The following is a 15,116-nucleotide window of genomic DNA, read 5'->3' as shown; positions in this document are numbered from 1 at the left end:
AGAGGGATTAGCTTGTTAAGTGTAGTTGGGAAGGCTTATGGGAGGATCTTGATTAAGAGGATTAGGAGAGGAACAGAGGGAGTGATTGGTGAGGAACAGTGTGGATTTAAGGACAGGTAGAGGTTCTGTAGATCAGATTTTTGTGGTAAGACAGATATGTGAGAAAGCTATAGGAAAGGAGAAGGATGTTTTTTTGGCTTTTATGGATCTGGAAAAGGCTTACGATAGGGTAGACAGAAAGTCACTGTGGGCGGTTTTGTGGATATGAGGATAGGAGGAAAGCTTCTAGGAGCTATCAAGACTTTTTATGAGAGTAGTAGAGCTTGTGTCAGGATTAGAAATGGAGAGAGTGAGTGATTCGAGGTAAAGGTGGGACTTCGTCAGGGATGCGTTATGTCACCCTGGCTGTTCAACTTGTACATGGATGGGGTAGTGCGAGAGGTAAATGCAAGGGCGGTGGGTCAGGGATTGGAGATAGTTAAAGAAAATGGAGAAAAGTGGGAGGTGAGCCAGCTGTTGTTTGCAGACGACACTGCGCTTGTGGCAGGATTGGAGAAGAGATTGAGGAAGTTGGAGACAGAGTTTGGGATAGTGTGTGATAGAAGAAAGCTGAAGATAAATGTGGGTACAAGTAAGGTGATGAGATGTACAAGGGTGAATGGAGAATGGTTGTATATGGATGATGATGTGATGCATGAGGTGGAATGAGCGGGGGGATGGGGGGTGAGGTGGTATGTGCGAGCAAAATTTGATGCAGCCTGAAGGGATTTCTCTCCGTCTTCTCCTTTTATGCATGGGGGTAAGGAGAGGGGGTGTTGCCAATTTAATGAAGCAGCCTTGCTGTGGATGTGCTGTGTCTTGTGACACTGCTTCTGACCCAGGGCAGTGGACAAGGTGCAGGGATGACCTGTCATCCAGGAGGTGCTAAGATAAGAGGGAGGGTGGAGGGGAGTGGAGTGTATTTAGGAATGGAATGGGTGGGAATGATTTTATGCCTTTTCCTTTTTGGCTACCTCCCTTGTAAGGGGAAAAAAGCCTTGGTATATGTATGTACAATGATGTAAATAATAAATAAAATACATAAATAAATACATAGGTATAGTTAAATAATAAACAAACAGGTAAATAGTAATAATAAATTGACACATAACTAAATATATTAGAATCAAGCAAATAATGATAAACAAACAAATCATGACAAAACAAATAAACATATCAAATAAATGATAATCATTACAGCATCTTGCTTAGGTGTTTATCAAAATGATCCTTAAAGCTTCGAACTGAACTACATTGCACTGCCTCCGCAGGAAGTTTAGTCCATTCATTAATTAAACAGTTGGCAAAGTTGTTTCTACCCACTTCCAAATTAAATCTATTTCCGGACAGTTTGAGACCATTGTTTCTTGTAGGATTCTCATTCAGTGTGAAAATTTTGTCACTTTTGATGTTGTCAGTTCCCTTTAGAATTTCAAGGACCTGTATCAAGCCATTTGAATCTACATTTTCCAATCTGTCAATGTCTTTAATGAGATTTGGTGACCATGCAGAAACAGCATATTCCAAATGTGGACGAACTAATGATTTATATAGCTTGTTAATGAGTGATGGACTTTTGAAGTCAAAAGATCGCGCAATCAGTCCTGGAATTTTATTTGCTTTCTCAGAGGCTGAAATACACTGCTTGGATGATTTGAGATAGTTAATGATAATTATGCCAAGATATTTTTCACTATTCACTTTTGTTAACGAATTTCCAAATAATTGGTAATCATACTTACTGTTATCTTTACCTATGTGCATTTACTTGTGTTAAATTTCATTAGCCACTTTTCAGACCATTGCTGTAATTCATCTAAATCTTCTTGAATATCTAATTGGTTTAAGTGATCATTTTATGCATCTTTGCCATGAGATGTACCAAAAAAAATGCCATTCACAAGACAAACCAAAATCCTCATGGTAACAGAAATTTTTGAAGTTGTATCTGTTCTTGTATTGGTCAGCACATCCATCTAAAAAATAGTACACCTTTTTCAGTTGTGGGCACTTGAATTTGACATAGTCCATAAGCTGTTCTATAAATGAGTAAACCATTAGTGTTGTGTTTTAGTGATGGAGATAAGAAACAGTCAGTTAAATGGTTAAGTTCTTGGTCTTCAGATGACCTATAACAGGTGACAAAAGGGTGAACTGTACATTGTGAGTTGTCCCAGTGGAATCCCTTAGCATCTTGGGCAATGAAAGAATAACCTTCGGAAAAATCACCTCCTTCAGAGATGTACCGTTTCTTTCAACTGTTTTAAGTACTGTCATTGCTGCTGTGCAACAAAATGATGACAAACCATGCGGGATATTTTATTGCTTAGTGATGATAAGTATTCATGAAGTGGCTCCACTTTGTCTACCAATGTACAACAGTCAACGCGGTCACCCATTGCTTGCAAGATATTTCATTTGGAGCTGATTTAACGCTGTCAAGCAAGTTGAGAAAGTTCAGAACACCTTCTCTTGGGCAGTCTGCAAATTTGCATCATGCAAGCTTCTTTTTCTTTACTGCAGACATTATAATCCATAAGATCTTTGTATGAGTGACCTTATTTTCCCAATGCAGCCAACTAATTTTGGGTTTTGATGTGTACAGACACAGAGAGAACGGGTCCCACCACTACCAGCAAGCACACAACATGATGGCTGTAATGGTAAATGTGGAGAATCCTATTTTAATATTCTTTTTATAATTTTTATATACTTCAAATATCTCTCTTAAATTCCCAAGAACCAGCTGCTTTTGCACCTTCAGCACTGGTGATTTTCACACAATCCTTTTGGCCAGGACACATACGACTAACCTCATCTGACTTACAGAATCTTCAAACTAAATCTTTGTGCTCTTCTGATGCCACTTTTCCTTTGCTCATGATTGCAATCTTTAGAAAGATTTCAAATTCTGATTTTAGTAAATGGCTTTTTCTCACCATATATGTTGTAGCTTGGAGGAAAAAAAAAAAAATAAAAAAAATAAAAAAAAAAAAATTGTAGTTTCTTTAATTTAGTATGGGGAGAGTGTCAATACATGTAGTTTATGATTATTTGCTATCCAGGAATGACTTTTTTTTATTTCTCAGAGTGTGTTTCAAGTTTTGAAGCCTCACTTTCTGCCTTGCTATTACCGTGAACACCATAACTGACCTCTAGGCTCTCCTTCAAATGTTTTTTGGCATCTGATAGCTTACCATGAGCTGTGCACTTCTTCTGGCTCAATGATAACCCTTCTGAAAAGAAATAAAAATTCATACATTTACATTAATATACAGATTAAAATTTGATTCAAAATAATGCCATAGTTGTCATTATATATATATAAATATATATATATATACATACAGAAAGAGAGAGAAATGTAAATATCCCTTATGAGTTATCCGTTTATTTTTAAAAATGCTAAACAATTAAATGCCTACATTGTTATGCAAAAAATGACTAATCAAACAAAAATGGCATTGAAATAAAAAATATCTAGAGATTAAGAATGTAAACTGATTTTGAATACTTATATAAAGGAAAATTGTATACCGTATAGATCAAACCCAAATAATTTTCTCATTTTACTCATTCTTTTTTGACTGGTGTTTGGTCCAGAAGTGCTAGAACTGGTTCAATTGAAGTTAAAGGATTTTCTTCAACTGGATATTCACTGTATAGATCTTGATTTCAAGACATCATATCACTCAAATCACTGCTTGAAGATGATTTGAATAAATGTTGCTCAGTCTCATAGTTTTCAATAGTTCTAATTATTGTGGGGTTATTCATTATTATTGTTCAACAGTTCACACACAACAATGAGTCTTTTTTCCATCTTCCATCACACTTTTCAATAAGCACATCAGTCAATTTGATAAGATTGATTGTTATGCACTTATGTTTTTAGTAGTAGGGTCTTGGCAGTTTTTCAAGTGCTGAACCATTGTATTTTATTGTAAAGGCTTAATAGCCAAGATGTAGATATCACTATGAGTAATTTCTATAGATCTGTACAAAAAATATACAATAAGGTGACACATTTTTGAATCAGGTTATAGATTATATTTGAATTCTTAGTCTATGAGGCTCATTAGAAAACCATAACAACCAACCACACACACACACACACTTCTGGCTGAAACTGTACTAACTTGTAGATCTAAACTACAACTATCTGTACTGATTCTGTACAAATAGCAACATGTTCCAAAAATTGCCAGATCATTTGGTACTTTATGAATTGACAAACAATTTGTAAATACATGGTGTTCACTTATAAGTTAATTACATGAAAATTACCAAGACAAACAACCTTATATGGCTGTTTATAATAGCCTAGAGATGCGCTTTATTTTTCTTATTAGAATAAAAATTCTAAATTAAGAGGAGGAGAAGGTGAATCAAGTGGAGAAGAAAAGGTAAAAGGTGCAGATGGAGAGATGATAATGGAAGAGATGGCAATAATAGGAAGATGGGCAGAGTATTTTAGGGAGTTGCTCAATGTGAAGGAGGATAGGGAGGGAAAGGTAGTTGCAGTGGGTAGTGCTAAGAAAATGACAGTGATGAGTGAGGAAAATGGAGGAGAAATAAGGAAACATGAGGTGAAGGAAGTTGTTAAGATGATGAGAGCAGGTAAGGCACCTGGATTGGATGGATGTCATGCAGAATGTCTAAAACAAAAAGGAGGTACAGTGATGGTTGACTGGGTATTGAGGTTATTTAATGTTTGTTTAAGAGAGGGTTGAGTGCCAGAGGACTGGAGGAGTGACTGTATAGTTCTACTTTACAAGGGAAAAGGGGACATGTGTGAGTGTAGTCATTTTAAAGGGATCAATTTGTTAAGTGTAGTTGGGAAGGCTTATGGGAGGGTCTTGATTGAGAGGATTAGGAGGAACAGAGGAGTAATTGGTGAGGAACAGTGTGGGTTTAGGACAGGTAGGGGTTGTGTGGATCACATTTTTGTGGTAAGACAGATATGTGAGAAACTTTTAGAATAAGAAGGATGTTTTTTGGGCCTTTATGGATTTAGAAAAGGCTTATGACATGATAGACAGGAAGGCTCTGAGGGATGTACTGAATTGATGTATTGAATCTTGGCTGTGATTTGAACAGATCCTTCAATCTAATGGCCAGGGTGATATTTTGCCTATTTACAGGTTTTCTTAACTTCACTTGGATAGTAATTGTGGTTATGTGCAAAACTTATGTAACTTACATTATCTAATAAAATAATATATTGACTTACAACGAAGTTGGGTATTAACAGAGTATGAGTATGAGTGCGGGAGTCAGAGATTCAATGCCCATGCATCTTGATTTATACTACGACCACACGACATCAGTGCCAAGGACAGGTGCTAATGTGTGCCTACAGAAGCCTATTCTATCACTCTATGCCCAGCTCCACACAATCTTTCTACTTTTTTATTTGTGTGTAAAGAAGGCTTACAAAATTTCAATCATTACCTAACTAATCAAATGGGGAAAGGTAAGTACATATATCGCTTGTTTGCGAAAACGTCGTCATAACTCAAAAAACTGAATTTTTGAGTTATCTATACAGACATATTCATCTTCAAACACGGATTTTTTTGGTAACTGTCATATCTGTAGCTCAAAAATTGACCGCTAGGGAGTGCTAAATGTCCCTACGACCTAACCTTACATGTTCCAACTTGTTCCAACAAATATTTTAGACTTAGTAAAGATTATGATTATTTCAACTTCTATAAACTTTAGAGGCGTATTTGATGCTCCAAAATTTTTTCCACCTATGGTGTTTGAGGGCTTTTTATAATATTGAGAGCGTTTTGAAACTTTAAAATGCCTCTCCTGAAAAATTTGATATTTTGAGTTATGACGACGTTTTCGCAAACAAGCGATATGAGGACACTACTTTGTAATGCCATCTTGTTTACATGCCCTCTGACCTCCGAGGGGAGAAGGCTTCAATTTTGTACTCCTCTGCCACTGGCTTGCAAATCTCCTGCAACTACGGTAGCCATTCATCAAAAAAAAAAAAAGAAAAAAAAAAAATTCAAGTTTTATCTTATTATTTAATTTAAGCCCTTATAAGGGGGGAAAAGCCTTTGGTATATGTATGTATTTAATTTAAGGTAACCAACTACTTTGATGGATTAAATATTATAATCAATTTACTAGGAAATGCTAAGATAAGAGGGAGGGAATAGGGTAGAGGGGAATGGAGTATGTTAGGGATGGAATGGGTTGGAGTGACTTTTATGTCATTGCTGTTTTGCTACCTCCTTTATAAGGGGGAAAAAGCCTTTGATATATGTATGTACTAAGAATGGCGAGCACTATGGCTCTTGCTAGGATGTGGCTTACGGCGCCATACCCGCATCCCTTTGTGTCACTGACACGTCAAGGAACATGACAATAGGATAGGAAGAAAACTGTTATGAGCAGTCAAGAGTTTTTACGAGAGTAGTAGAGCTTGTGTTCAAATCAGAAATGGAGAGAGTGAGTGGTTTCAGGTAAAGGTGGGACTTTGTCAGGGATGTATTATATCACCCTGGCTGTTCAATTTATACATGAATGGGGTGGTGTGAGAGGTAAATGCAGGGGTAGTGGGTCAGGGATTGGAGATGGTTAAAGAAAATGGAGAAAAGTGGGAGATAAGCCAGTTGTTGTTTGCTGATGACACTGTGCTTGTAGCAGGATCAGAGGAGGCATTGAGGAAGTCAGTGACAGAGTTTGGGAAGGCATGCGAAAGAAAGAAGTTTAAAATGAATGTGGGTGAAAGTAAAGTGACGAGATGTACAAGGGGAGAAAGTGGCAGAATTTGGAAGTGAGTATTAAGGGAGAGAGACTGGAGGAAGTGGATAGTTTTAGGAGGTACTTGGGTGTGAATGTGGTGGGAAAGGGAGAAGTGGAGGTGGAGGTAGAATGTAGATTGAGAGAAGTGAGTAAATGCCTTCAGGGATTAAAAAGTGTAATGAGTAATAGACATTTGGGAATGGATGCTAAGAAGAGATTGTATGAAGGAGTGATTGTGCCGACAGCACTGTATGGGGCAGAAACATGGAACATAAGAGAGGAAGAGAGGAGTTTGATTGTGTTTGAGATGAGGTGCCTGAGAAGAATGATTCGGGTTACTAGGCTGGATAGAGTGAGAAACGAGGAGGAGAACAGAGGTGGAAAGGGAGTTGTTGTTGTTGTTTCTTAGACTGTGTGTCCGAGCAGTCCTGTCTCCCCATGGAATGCCATGGTCGGAACGAGGTTTTCCCACAAATCCTCTATGGAGTGTATGTTGTGTTGTTTGCATGCAAGATTGTGTATTATGCAATCTTCCATGGTGTGTTGAATAGTATGGGATGAAGTGTTACATCCTGGGCATTTGTCCACAATGCAGTCATCCAGTCTCTTCCGGTAGCTTAGAAGGGCTGGGTGGTGGCCACATTGCAGTCTGGCCAGGTGGACTGTGTCCTTTCGTGGGAGAGAGGATTCAAAGGGATGTCTATCAGGAGGTCTGGCATGCAGCAATGTGTTGTCTATTAGTGTGTTAATGGAGCAGTGAGTGATATGATTATGAATGTTTCCGGAGGCTGGTATTTGGGGGTTTTGGAGGAAGAGAAGAGAGTATTTGTGTGTGATATAGATTTTTTATATTTTTATTTTTTTATATCTCTTGGCATGTGTGGGTGTTCTGCTATGTAGTGTAGCGGGTGTGCTGTGTTTGTAGAGGCTGCAGCAAGTGTTTGTGTGCCTCTCGTGTCAAAATGATCTTTGACTTTGAGGACTTTTCTTTCATAGTGCAGGTGGTCTGTAGGTGTTGTATACGTGCAGCCTGTAATTGCTTTTAATGCTTTGTTTTGTTTGGTGTTGAGGTGTGTCTCACTGAGATTAGGTGCCCATGCTGGACTTGCATAATTCATCACTGAGTGTATGCATTGTTTATATTAGGTAGTATTAGTTTCTTTTGTCCAAATGTTGTTCCAGTAATTGATTTAGGTGCATTGAGTCTAGGTGTGCATTTATTTTTATGTTTGTGATGCATTTAAATGACATGGATGTATCGTATGTTACACCAAGAATTTTTGGGGTGTGTGTGTGTGTGGTATTAGAGCGTTGTTCATATGAAGATGAGAAACGTATTTGTGTTCTTTTGTCCAGTTGGTGAAAAGTGTTGCTGTAGATTTGACTGGGGCTATTTTGAGTCTGTAATAAACCATGTGTTGAGCGTATCAAGGTATGGCTGTATTATTGTGATTGTTATGTTGTCTGCATAGGAAGAGATTTGTATTTCTGAGGTGTCTGGTGTAGGTATATCATGCATGTATAGATTAAAGAGCGTGGGGAATAGAACTTAGTCCTGTGGTACTCCATTCTTAATGTTTCTGGTGTGCGATGATTGACCATTATATGACACATAAGCATGTCTGCCTTCCAGATAATTGGCCAGCCATCTTTCTGTGTTATTGTGCATGTCTGTGTTATATATTTTGTTTGTTACTTTGTGGAGGGGTATAGCATCAAAAGCTTTACTATTGTCTGTTATAAGAAATGTTCTGTGATGGGGCCTATCTGAATTGATACATACATACATATACCAAGGCTTTTTCCCCCTTACAAGGGAGGTAGCCAAAAAGGAAAAGGCATAAAATCATTCCCACCTATTCCATCCCTGAATACACTCCACACCCCTCCCCCTCCCTCTTATCTTAGCACCTCCTGGATGACGGGTCATCCCTGCACCTTGTCCACTGCCCTGGGTCCAAAGCAGTGTCGCAAGACACAGCACATCCACAGCAAGGCCGCTTCATTAAATCGGCGACCCTCTTTCTCCGTCCCCCCATGCATAACTGGAGATGGGGAAAAATCGCTTTGGGCTGCATCAAATTTTGCTCACACATACTACCTCACCCCCATCCCCCCCACCCATTCCACCTCATGCATTACGACATCATCCATATACAACCATTCTCCATTCACCCCTGTCTTCTGTCCTCTCCCATCCTTCCTCCACAGACATTCCCCTCTTCCTCAAAGCCCTCTTCACCCCATCCATCCACCTCATCCTAGGACATTCCCTCATGTTCACTCCCTCCACATCTGCCTTCCATACCTCTTTTACTAGTCTTTCTTCATTCATTCTTTCCATGTGTCCAAACCATCCTAATACTCTTTCATCAACCCAATCTGTGTCTTTTGTTTGCCTACGCCCTCCACTTACTTTCATGTGTTTGCACTTCTGGGGGTGGAATGGCATTAACCATGTTCTTGACCATTCTTGCAGGGAGTCCAAGTTTTCTTGTAATTTATGTCTGTCTTCTTCATTTTTAATTCCTCGGAAAATTTTAGTGTCATCTGCGAATAAGAACAGGTCCGACTGTACACAGCTAGGTAAATCATTGATATATATGACAAAAAGCACTGGTCCAAGTATACTGCCTTGGGGAATGCCACTGTGTACTCTTTGATATTTTGAGAATGTTCCATTGATTTGGACTCTGCCTCCTCTCCAGCAAAAATGAGGTGATCCATCTGAGGACATTACCGCCCACACCATATCCGGCAAGCTTTCTTAGAAGTCTTTGATGAGGGACTTTATCAAATGCTTTTTGAAAATGTAAGAATATTGCATCAGTTTCTCCTCCATCGTCAATGACTCTGGTCCATTTGTCAATAACATGTAGCAGCTGAAGAACAGTTGACCTACCTGTTAGAAATCCAAACTGACTGTCTGAAAACAAATCATTACGTGTCATGTGTTCCATAATGTGGTCCCTTATAATGGATTCAAGAACTTTGCAAGTAATACATGTGAGGCTCACAGGGCGATAGTTGTTGACCTCAGATTTATCTCCTCCTTTGTGTATTGCACTCACATTAGCTGATTTCCAGTCTTCCGGTAGCTTCCCCTCTCTAATAGATGTTTCAAATAACTCTGTCAGTACTGGAGTAATGTTGTCCTGAGTTCCTTTAGGATCCTGGCATTTATATTATCAGGGCCGGGTGATTTATCCACTTTTAGCTTTCCAAGTTTTTTCCATACATCTTCCTCTTTCACTTGACAGTCATTCAGTGGTTCATCAAAGTTACGAACTGGTATATGTGGCAATTCACCATCTGGTTCCTGGGTAAATACCTTTGAGAAAAAGGCTGATAATACCTCGGCCTTCTCCTCATCCGTTATGGCAATTTTTCCATCCCCGGCTTTTAGGTCTGTAACTCTAGTCACTGTTTTAAGTTTACTTTTGATGAAACTCCAGAATTTCTTGGATTTCTCTTTAACTTGACCTACTATGTCTTTTTCCTCTTTTTTTCTGAAGTTTTCTGGTCAGACACTGTACTTTGTTCCTCCATTTCTTATATTCCTGCAACTTGTCACTGTTTTTGGTTTCCATGTACCGAGACCAACTTCTGTTTTTCTTCTTAATGGCCATTTTGGTGCCCTCGTCCAATTTAATAAGTCTGTGTCTATCTCTGGCTAAATTACTATCATAGGTTCTACTAGGAACATATATGCTTTCCACCTCTTTTAATTTGTTCTTCACAGTAGACCATTTGTCCTCAAGTCCATCAATTTTTAGTACCTTCTCTGTCCATTTCTGGGGAAAATCTTTTCTCATTGCTTCATAATCACCTTTATCATAGAAGAAGACCTGTCTTTTTGTTGGAATTCTCCGTATGTAACAATTGTAGTCGAATTTCAGTAAGCTATGGTCACTCTTGCCCAGGGGTGATAAGGTTGTAACTGAATTTATCATATCCTCCTCATTAGTCAAGACTAAGTCCAAAAGACTGGGGTTGTCAGTACCTCTTCCTCTTGTTACTTCCTTAACATGCTGGAACATATAAGTATCTCTCAAAGTTTCCAAAAATAGGTATTCTTCACTATTTATACCATTCTGGGTTGTCCATCTTTGCCAGCTAATTTCAGGGAAATTAAAGTCCCCAGTGATGAGTACATGGGATGTGTTCATTTCTATTGCCTCCTTGATAAGTTTTCTTAGATTACTATTATTTTCTTCTTCACTGTTAGGACTTCTGTATATACAACCTACTAGTATTTCATCCTTTCCCTGTAATTGTATTTTAATCCACACAGATTCCTGATAATTGGTTATTAGTTTAATTTCTCGTGCATGCATATTTTTTTTGACATAGATTACTATACCTCTTCCTAATTCATCCATAATGTTAGTAAACATTTTGTATCCATCTATTTGTAATTCACTTGATACCAAGTCATATCGACAGTTTTTTGGTTTTACTTCATTAATAAGTATAATATCAGGTCCATTATGTACATGTAATATTCTAGTTCTTAGTTCAGTCATTTTATTTGCCAAGGTGTCAGCGTTTGTGTACCAGCAGATTAATGATTCCGCTGTATTTTTACCACTTTTCTTTTCCCAAGTGGACCCCTCACCCGGTAAATGAACTTTCCCGACTGATCATTTGCTTCCCTTCTCTTTGCTTCCTCAGTCAACTCTTTCTGCTTCTCTCTTTGGGCCTTGGTCATGTCACAATGGATTTTGACATCTCTATATTTCTCACGTCCTCTGAGATTGACTATTCTCTTTAGTACCATATTCTTCAAGCTCTCTGAATCAAAGCCCACCAGTAAGGGTCTTGGTCTTGTGGAATTTTCATTCATAGTGCCCAATCTAAACATTTTATTTATCACAAGAGCATTGCTATCAAGCTCCATGGCTCCAACAAACAACTCTTTAAGAAAATCTGCATCCTCTTTATTTCTCATCCTTCTCTCCTCTGCTGCACTCTCTGGTACCCCTTGTATCACTATATTGTTTTTCCTTGCTTCTTCATCCCTCAATTCTTCAAGTTTTGCAATCTTATTTTCTAGTCTTCCCATGTCACCCAAAGGTGCAGTAACTATTCCTTCCTTCCCATTCACACCATTATTCTTAAGTAGCTTGCACTCTTCTTCTATTTCTACTGTCTTTTTCTCTGTTGCTTCTAATCTGTTCTTGACTCCCTCAAATTGTTCTACCATATTTTCATTCAGCACTCTTAAGAGCTTCCAGTTTACTTATTACTTCCTCACCTTTGCTCTGTTCTGAGACCACAATTTGACCAACCTGTTCCATTTTCTCTTCCAGTTTCTCTTGTTTGCTTATTATTGTCTTCATGGTGTTGTAGATCTTAACACAACCATGTTTGCAATGCTGACAGTTCCATAGGATTTGATTTCCCACTTTTTGCATATACTCATAAACTTCATTTGGCATATTCTCACAAGCTCTGTGGAACCATATTTCACAGATATCACAACAAATAGCTTCATCATCGTCTGAAACTTTCAACTCACACTTCCCGCATTTGTAATTTGAAGTGTTATCTTCCATCTTGTGTGCCACGGTTTGTTTACCTTTGACTCCACCTGTATTCTCATAATTGTTTTCTTTCTTTCCTGATCTCGACATTATGCTGATACAATGTATCGATAGCTGAGTTTATGATCAGTATCACTTATCAGATCTTACTATTTACTGTAGAAAAAGGTTGCTTTTGCAGAGCTCACTTGGCACACCCACCTCCGAGATGTTTGCGGAAAACATACAACGGCCAACCATACAACTTGATATCTGGCTCATGTGTTCCTAGTGATAAATGTTGTGATGTGAACGATGGTGTACTTCATTTCCTTCGGAATTGAGAAGTTTTGTATATATTAATTGTTAAAGTAATGCACTTTGGCCTACCTCTCCTCCCGAACGATCTGGGGGGGAAAATGTGGGAAACCGGGGTTTTTGGGTGGGGGGAACATATCCTTTTAAAAACTCAGAAAACATTTGGTGTGACCTCATCTTTTACATCACATCTAACTAGGAAACATAGATATTGGACTCACACATTATTGCAAGATAGCCGTTTCCAAATTAGCACAGAGGAAACTGATTTCTCTGTTAATGAAATCTTAGAAATGGAAATTGATGAAAATTATGTTTCACTGAATAATGATACAGATGATGATGATTCGCTCTCGGATGAGATGAAGGAAGAGCTACTTTTGAGGGAATTAGCATTATTTTACTTGAATTTAGAAGAAAAATTTATTATACCTGCTAAAACAGTACAAAAAATTGTAGATGAAGTCAGATGCATACAACAGATAGAGAATAAACATATACAAAAAAAATTATGTGAAAAATTGATTGAGGCAGGTGTAGAAAATGACAAAATTTAAGGAATTCTTGAGACAGTGGAGCAGGGATTTTTCAGAGTAGTATGAATGGTCCCTTAAGATCAGAACAAACTAGGAAAACATATTATGAGAACAAATTTCCTTCTTTGCATCTAAGACCAATATATCTTGGACATGATGATGAAAACAGTGCAAGATATGCTCAATACATCCCAATTAAAGAGAGTATAAAATTGATGTATGATAGTTATCCTGCTTTCATAAATTTACATAATGTCCCAGAAGCTCGTACTGCAGAAAATGAGATGCCTGAGATACTCAGAGATGTTAAAGATGGGACAGTATTTAGATCTTTATTTCAGCAGGAATCATTCCAAATTATTTTGCACCAAGATGCCTTTGAAGTGGTGAATCCTCTGGGATCAGCCAGGAAGAAGCATTAAGTTGTAGGTGTCTATTTTACCTTGGCTAATATTGATTCACATTTACGGTCATCCATTGACCATATGCAACTGGTTATGCTATTCACTGAGTCGGATCTGCAGTTTGGGCAAGATAAAGTGTTTTCAAGACTAGTGAAAGATCTGCAGTCACTGGAAACTACAGGCATAGAAGTGAAAACTGTTGAAGGTGAAAAGAATATTCAAGGCACTGTTTGTGCAATTGTTGGAGATAATCTTGGATCTCATGGAATTGGTGGATTTGTGGAGAGTTTTAGACACCAATACATTTGCAGATTTTGCACACTTGACTTGGACTCCTTCAGAGAGACACCTTACAAACTTGGGACTAGGAGATCTGTAGAGAGTTACACCAGGGATATTAAATACATTGATGAACATGCTAACCTTGCTTCTCATCATGGTATTAAATTTGATTCAGTTTTTAACCAGTTGACACATTTTCATGTTGCAAATCCAGGACTGCCACCTTGCTTGGGGCATGATCTCTTTGAAGGTGTAGTGTCATATGACATGCCACTCATCATACATAATCTTGTCAACAAGAAGTGGTTTAGTTATGACAAATTGAATAGCAAGATATTTAACCTGGTCTTATCAGGAACTGATAGCTTGGATAGACCAGGCGGTGTAACTAGGAATAATGACAGACTGGTGGGCCATGCTGTTCAAAATTGGGTTTTTCTCAGGCTGTTTTCTGTGTATATTGGGGATTTAGTTAAAGATACCAATGATGAAGACTGGCAGCTTTATTTAAAATTAAAGTTGATAGTTGAATTGGTTTGTGCTCCAGCTATAGCCCAAGGTCAGATTGTCTTCTTGGCTTCTCTAATTGAAGATTATATTGATTACAGAGCTACCATATTCCCAAACATCAACCTTAGACCAAAACATCATTTTCTCTGTCACTACCCTGAGCTAATTGTCAGATTTGGTCCACTGATCCGATTGTGGACAATGAGATTTGAGAGCAAACACTCATACTTTAAAAAGTGTGGTAGAGGTCTTCATAATTTAAAAAATCTCCCCAAATCACTTGCCAAAAGACATCAGTTGCTACAAGCATTTTACAGTGCTGGTTGTCTCTTCCCTGCTGCCTTTCAAATAAAACATTCTATAGATTTCAAGCTTGACATTCTTGATGGACATATTAAAACAGCAGTATTTAAAGGTACCGAGTACTGAAAAGACCAAGCCTTGCTTCTAGAAAAGAACGAGGATGGTTTTCTGGAAGGAAAAATTATCCTTATTTTGGTGAAAGAAATGACTTTTTGTTGTGCAAACCTATCAGTTCATTTGTGTGCCAACCTCTGGCTTGCTAATATGTCATGGATCCTCACAGTCTGTAAAGAGTACAAAATGTGTAAATTTGAGTCATATTCTGAGTTATGCACCCCATAACATCTACAAGCTTGGACAGGATTGGGGAATTTCATTAAAATACACTGTTCCTACATAAATATATGTACACAAGCAGATTTATGTGCAAT

The 15,116-nt window shown here is 38.1% G+C and overlaps 1 protein-coding gene across 1 annotated transcript; it reads left to right on the top strand.

Moving 5' to 3' along the window:
• The first annotated feature begins 13,671 nt into the window (after positions 1–13,671).
• Positions 13,672–14,811, top strand: LOC143022999 (uncharacterized). Its single transcript, XM_076181436.1, has one exon. It carries the CDS (start codon positions 13,672–13,674, stop codon positions 14,809–14,811), a length of 1,140 nt encoding a protein of 379 aa, XP_076037551.1.
• The last annotated feature ends 305 nt before the right edge of the window (positions 14,812–15,116 follow it).

This window comes from Oratosquilla oratoria, unplaced genomic scaffold (assembly GCF_046742065.1).
Source record: "Oratosquilla oratoria isolate Oo_2021 unplaced genomic scaffold, ASM4674206v1 SCAFFOLD267, whole genome shotgun sequence".
Taxonomy (NCBI): domain Eukaryota; kingdom Metazoa; phylum Arthropoda; class Malacostraca; order Stomatopoda; family Squillidae; genus Oratosquilla; species Oratosquilla oratoria.
The sequence above is the reverse complement of the archived record's forward strand: the minus strand, read 5'-3'. Positions and strand labels throughout refer to the sequence as shown.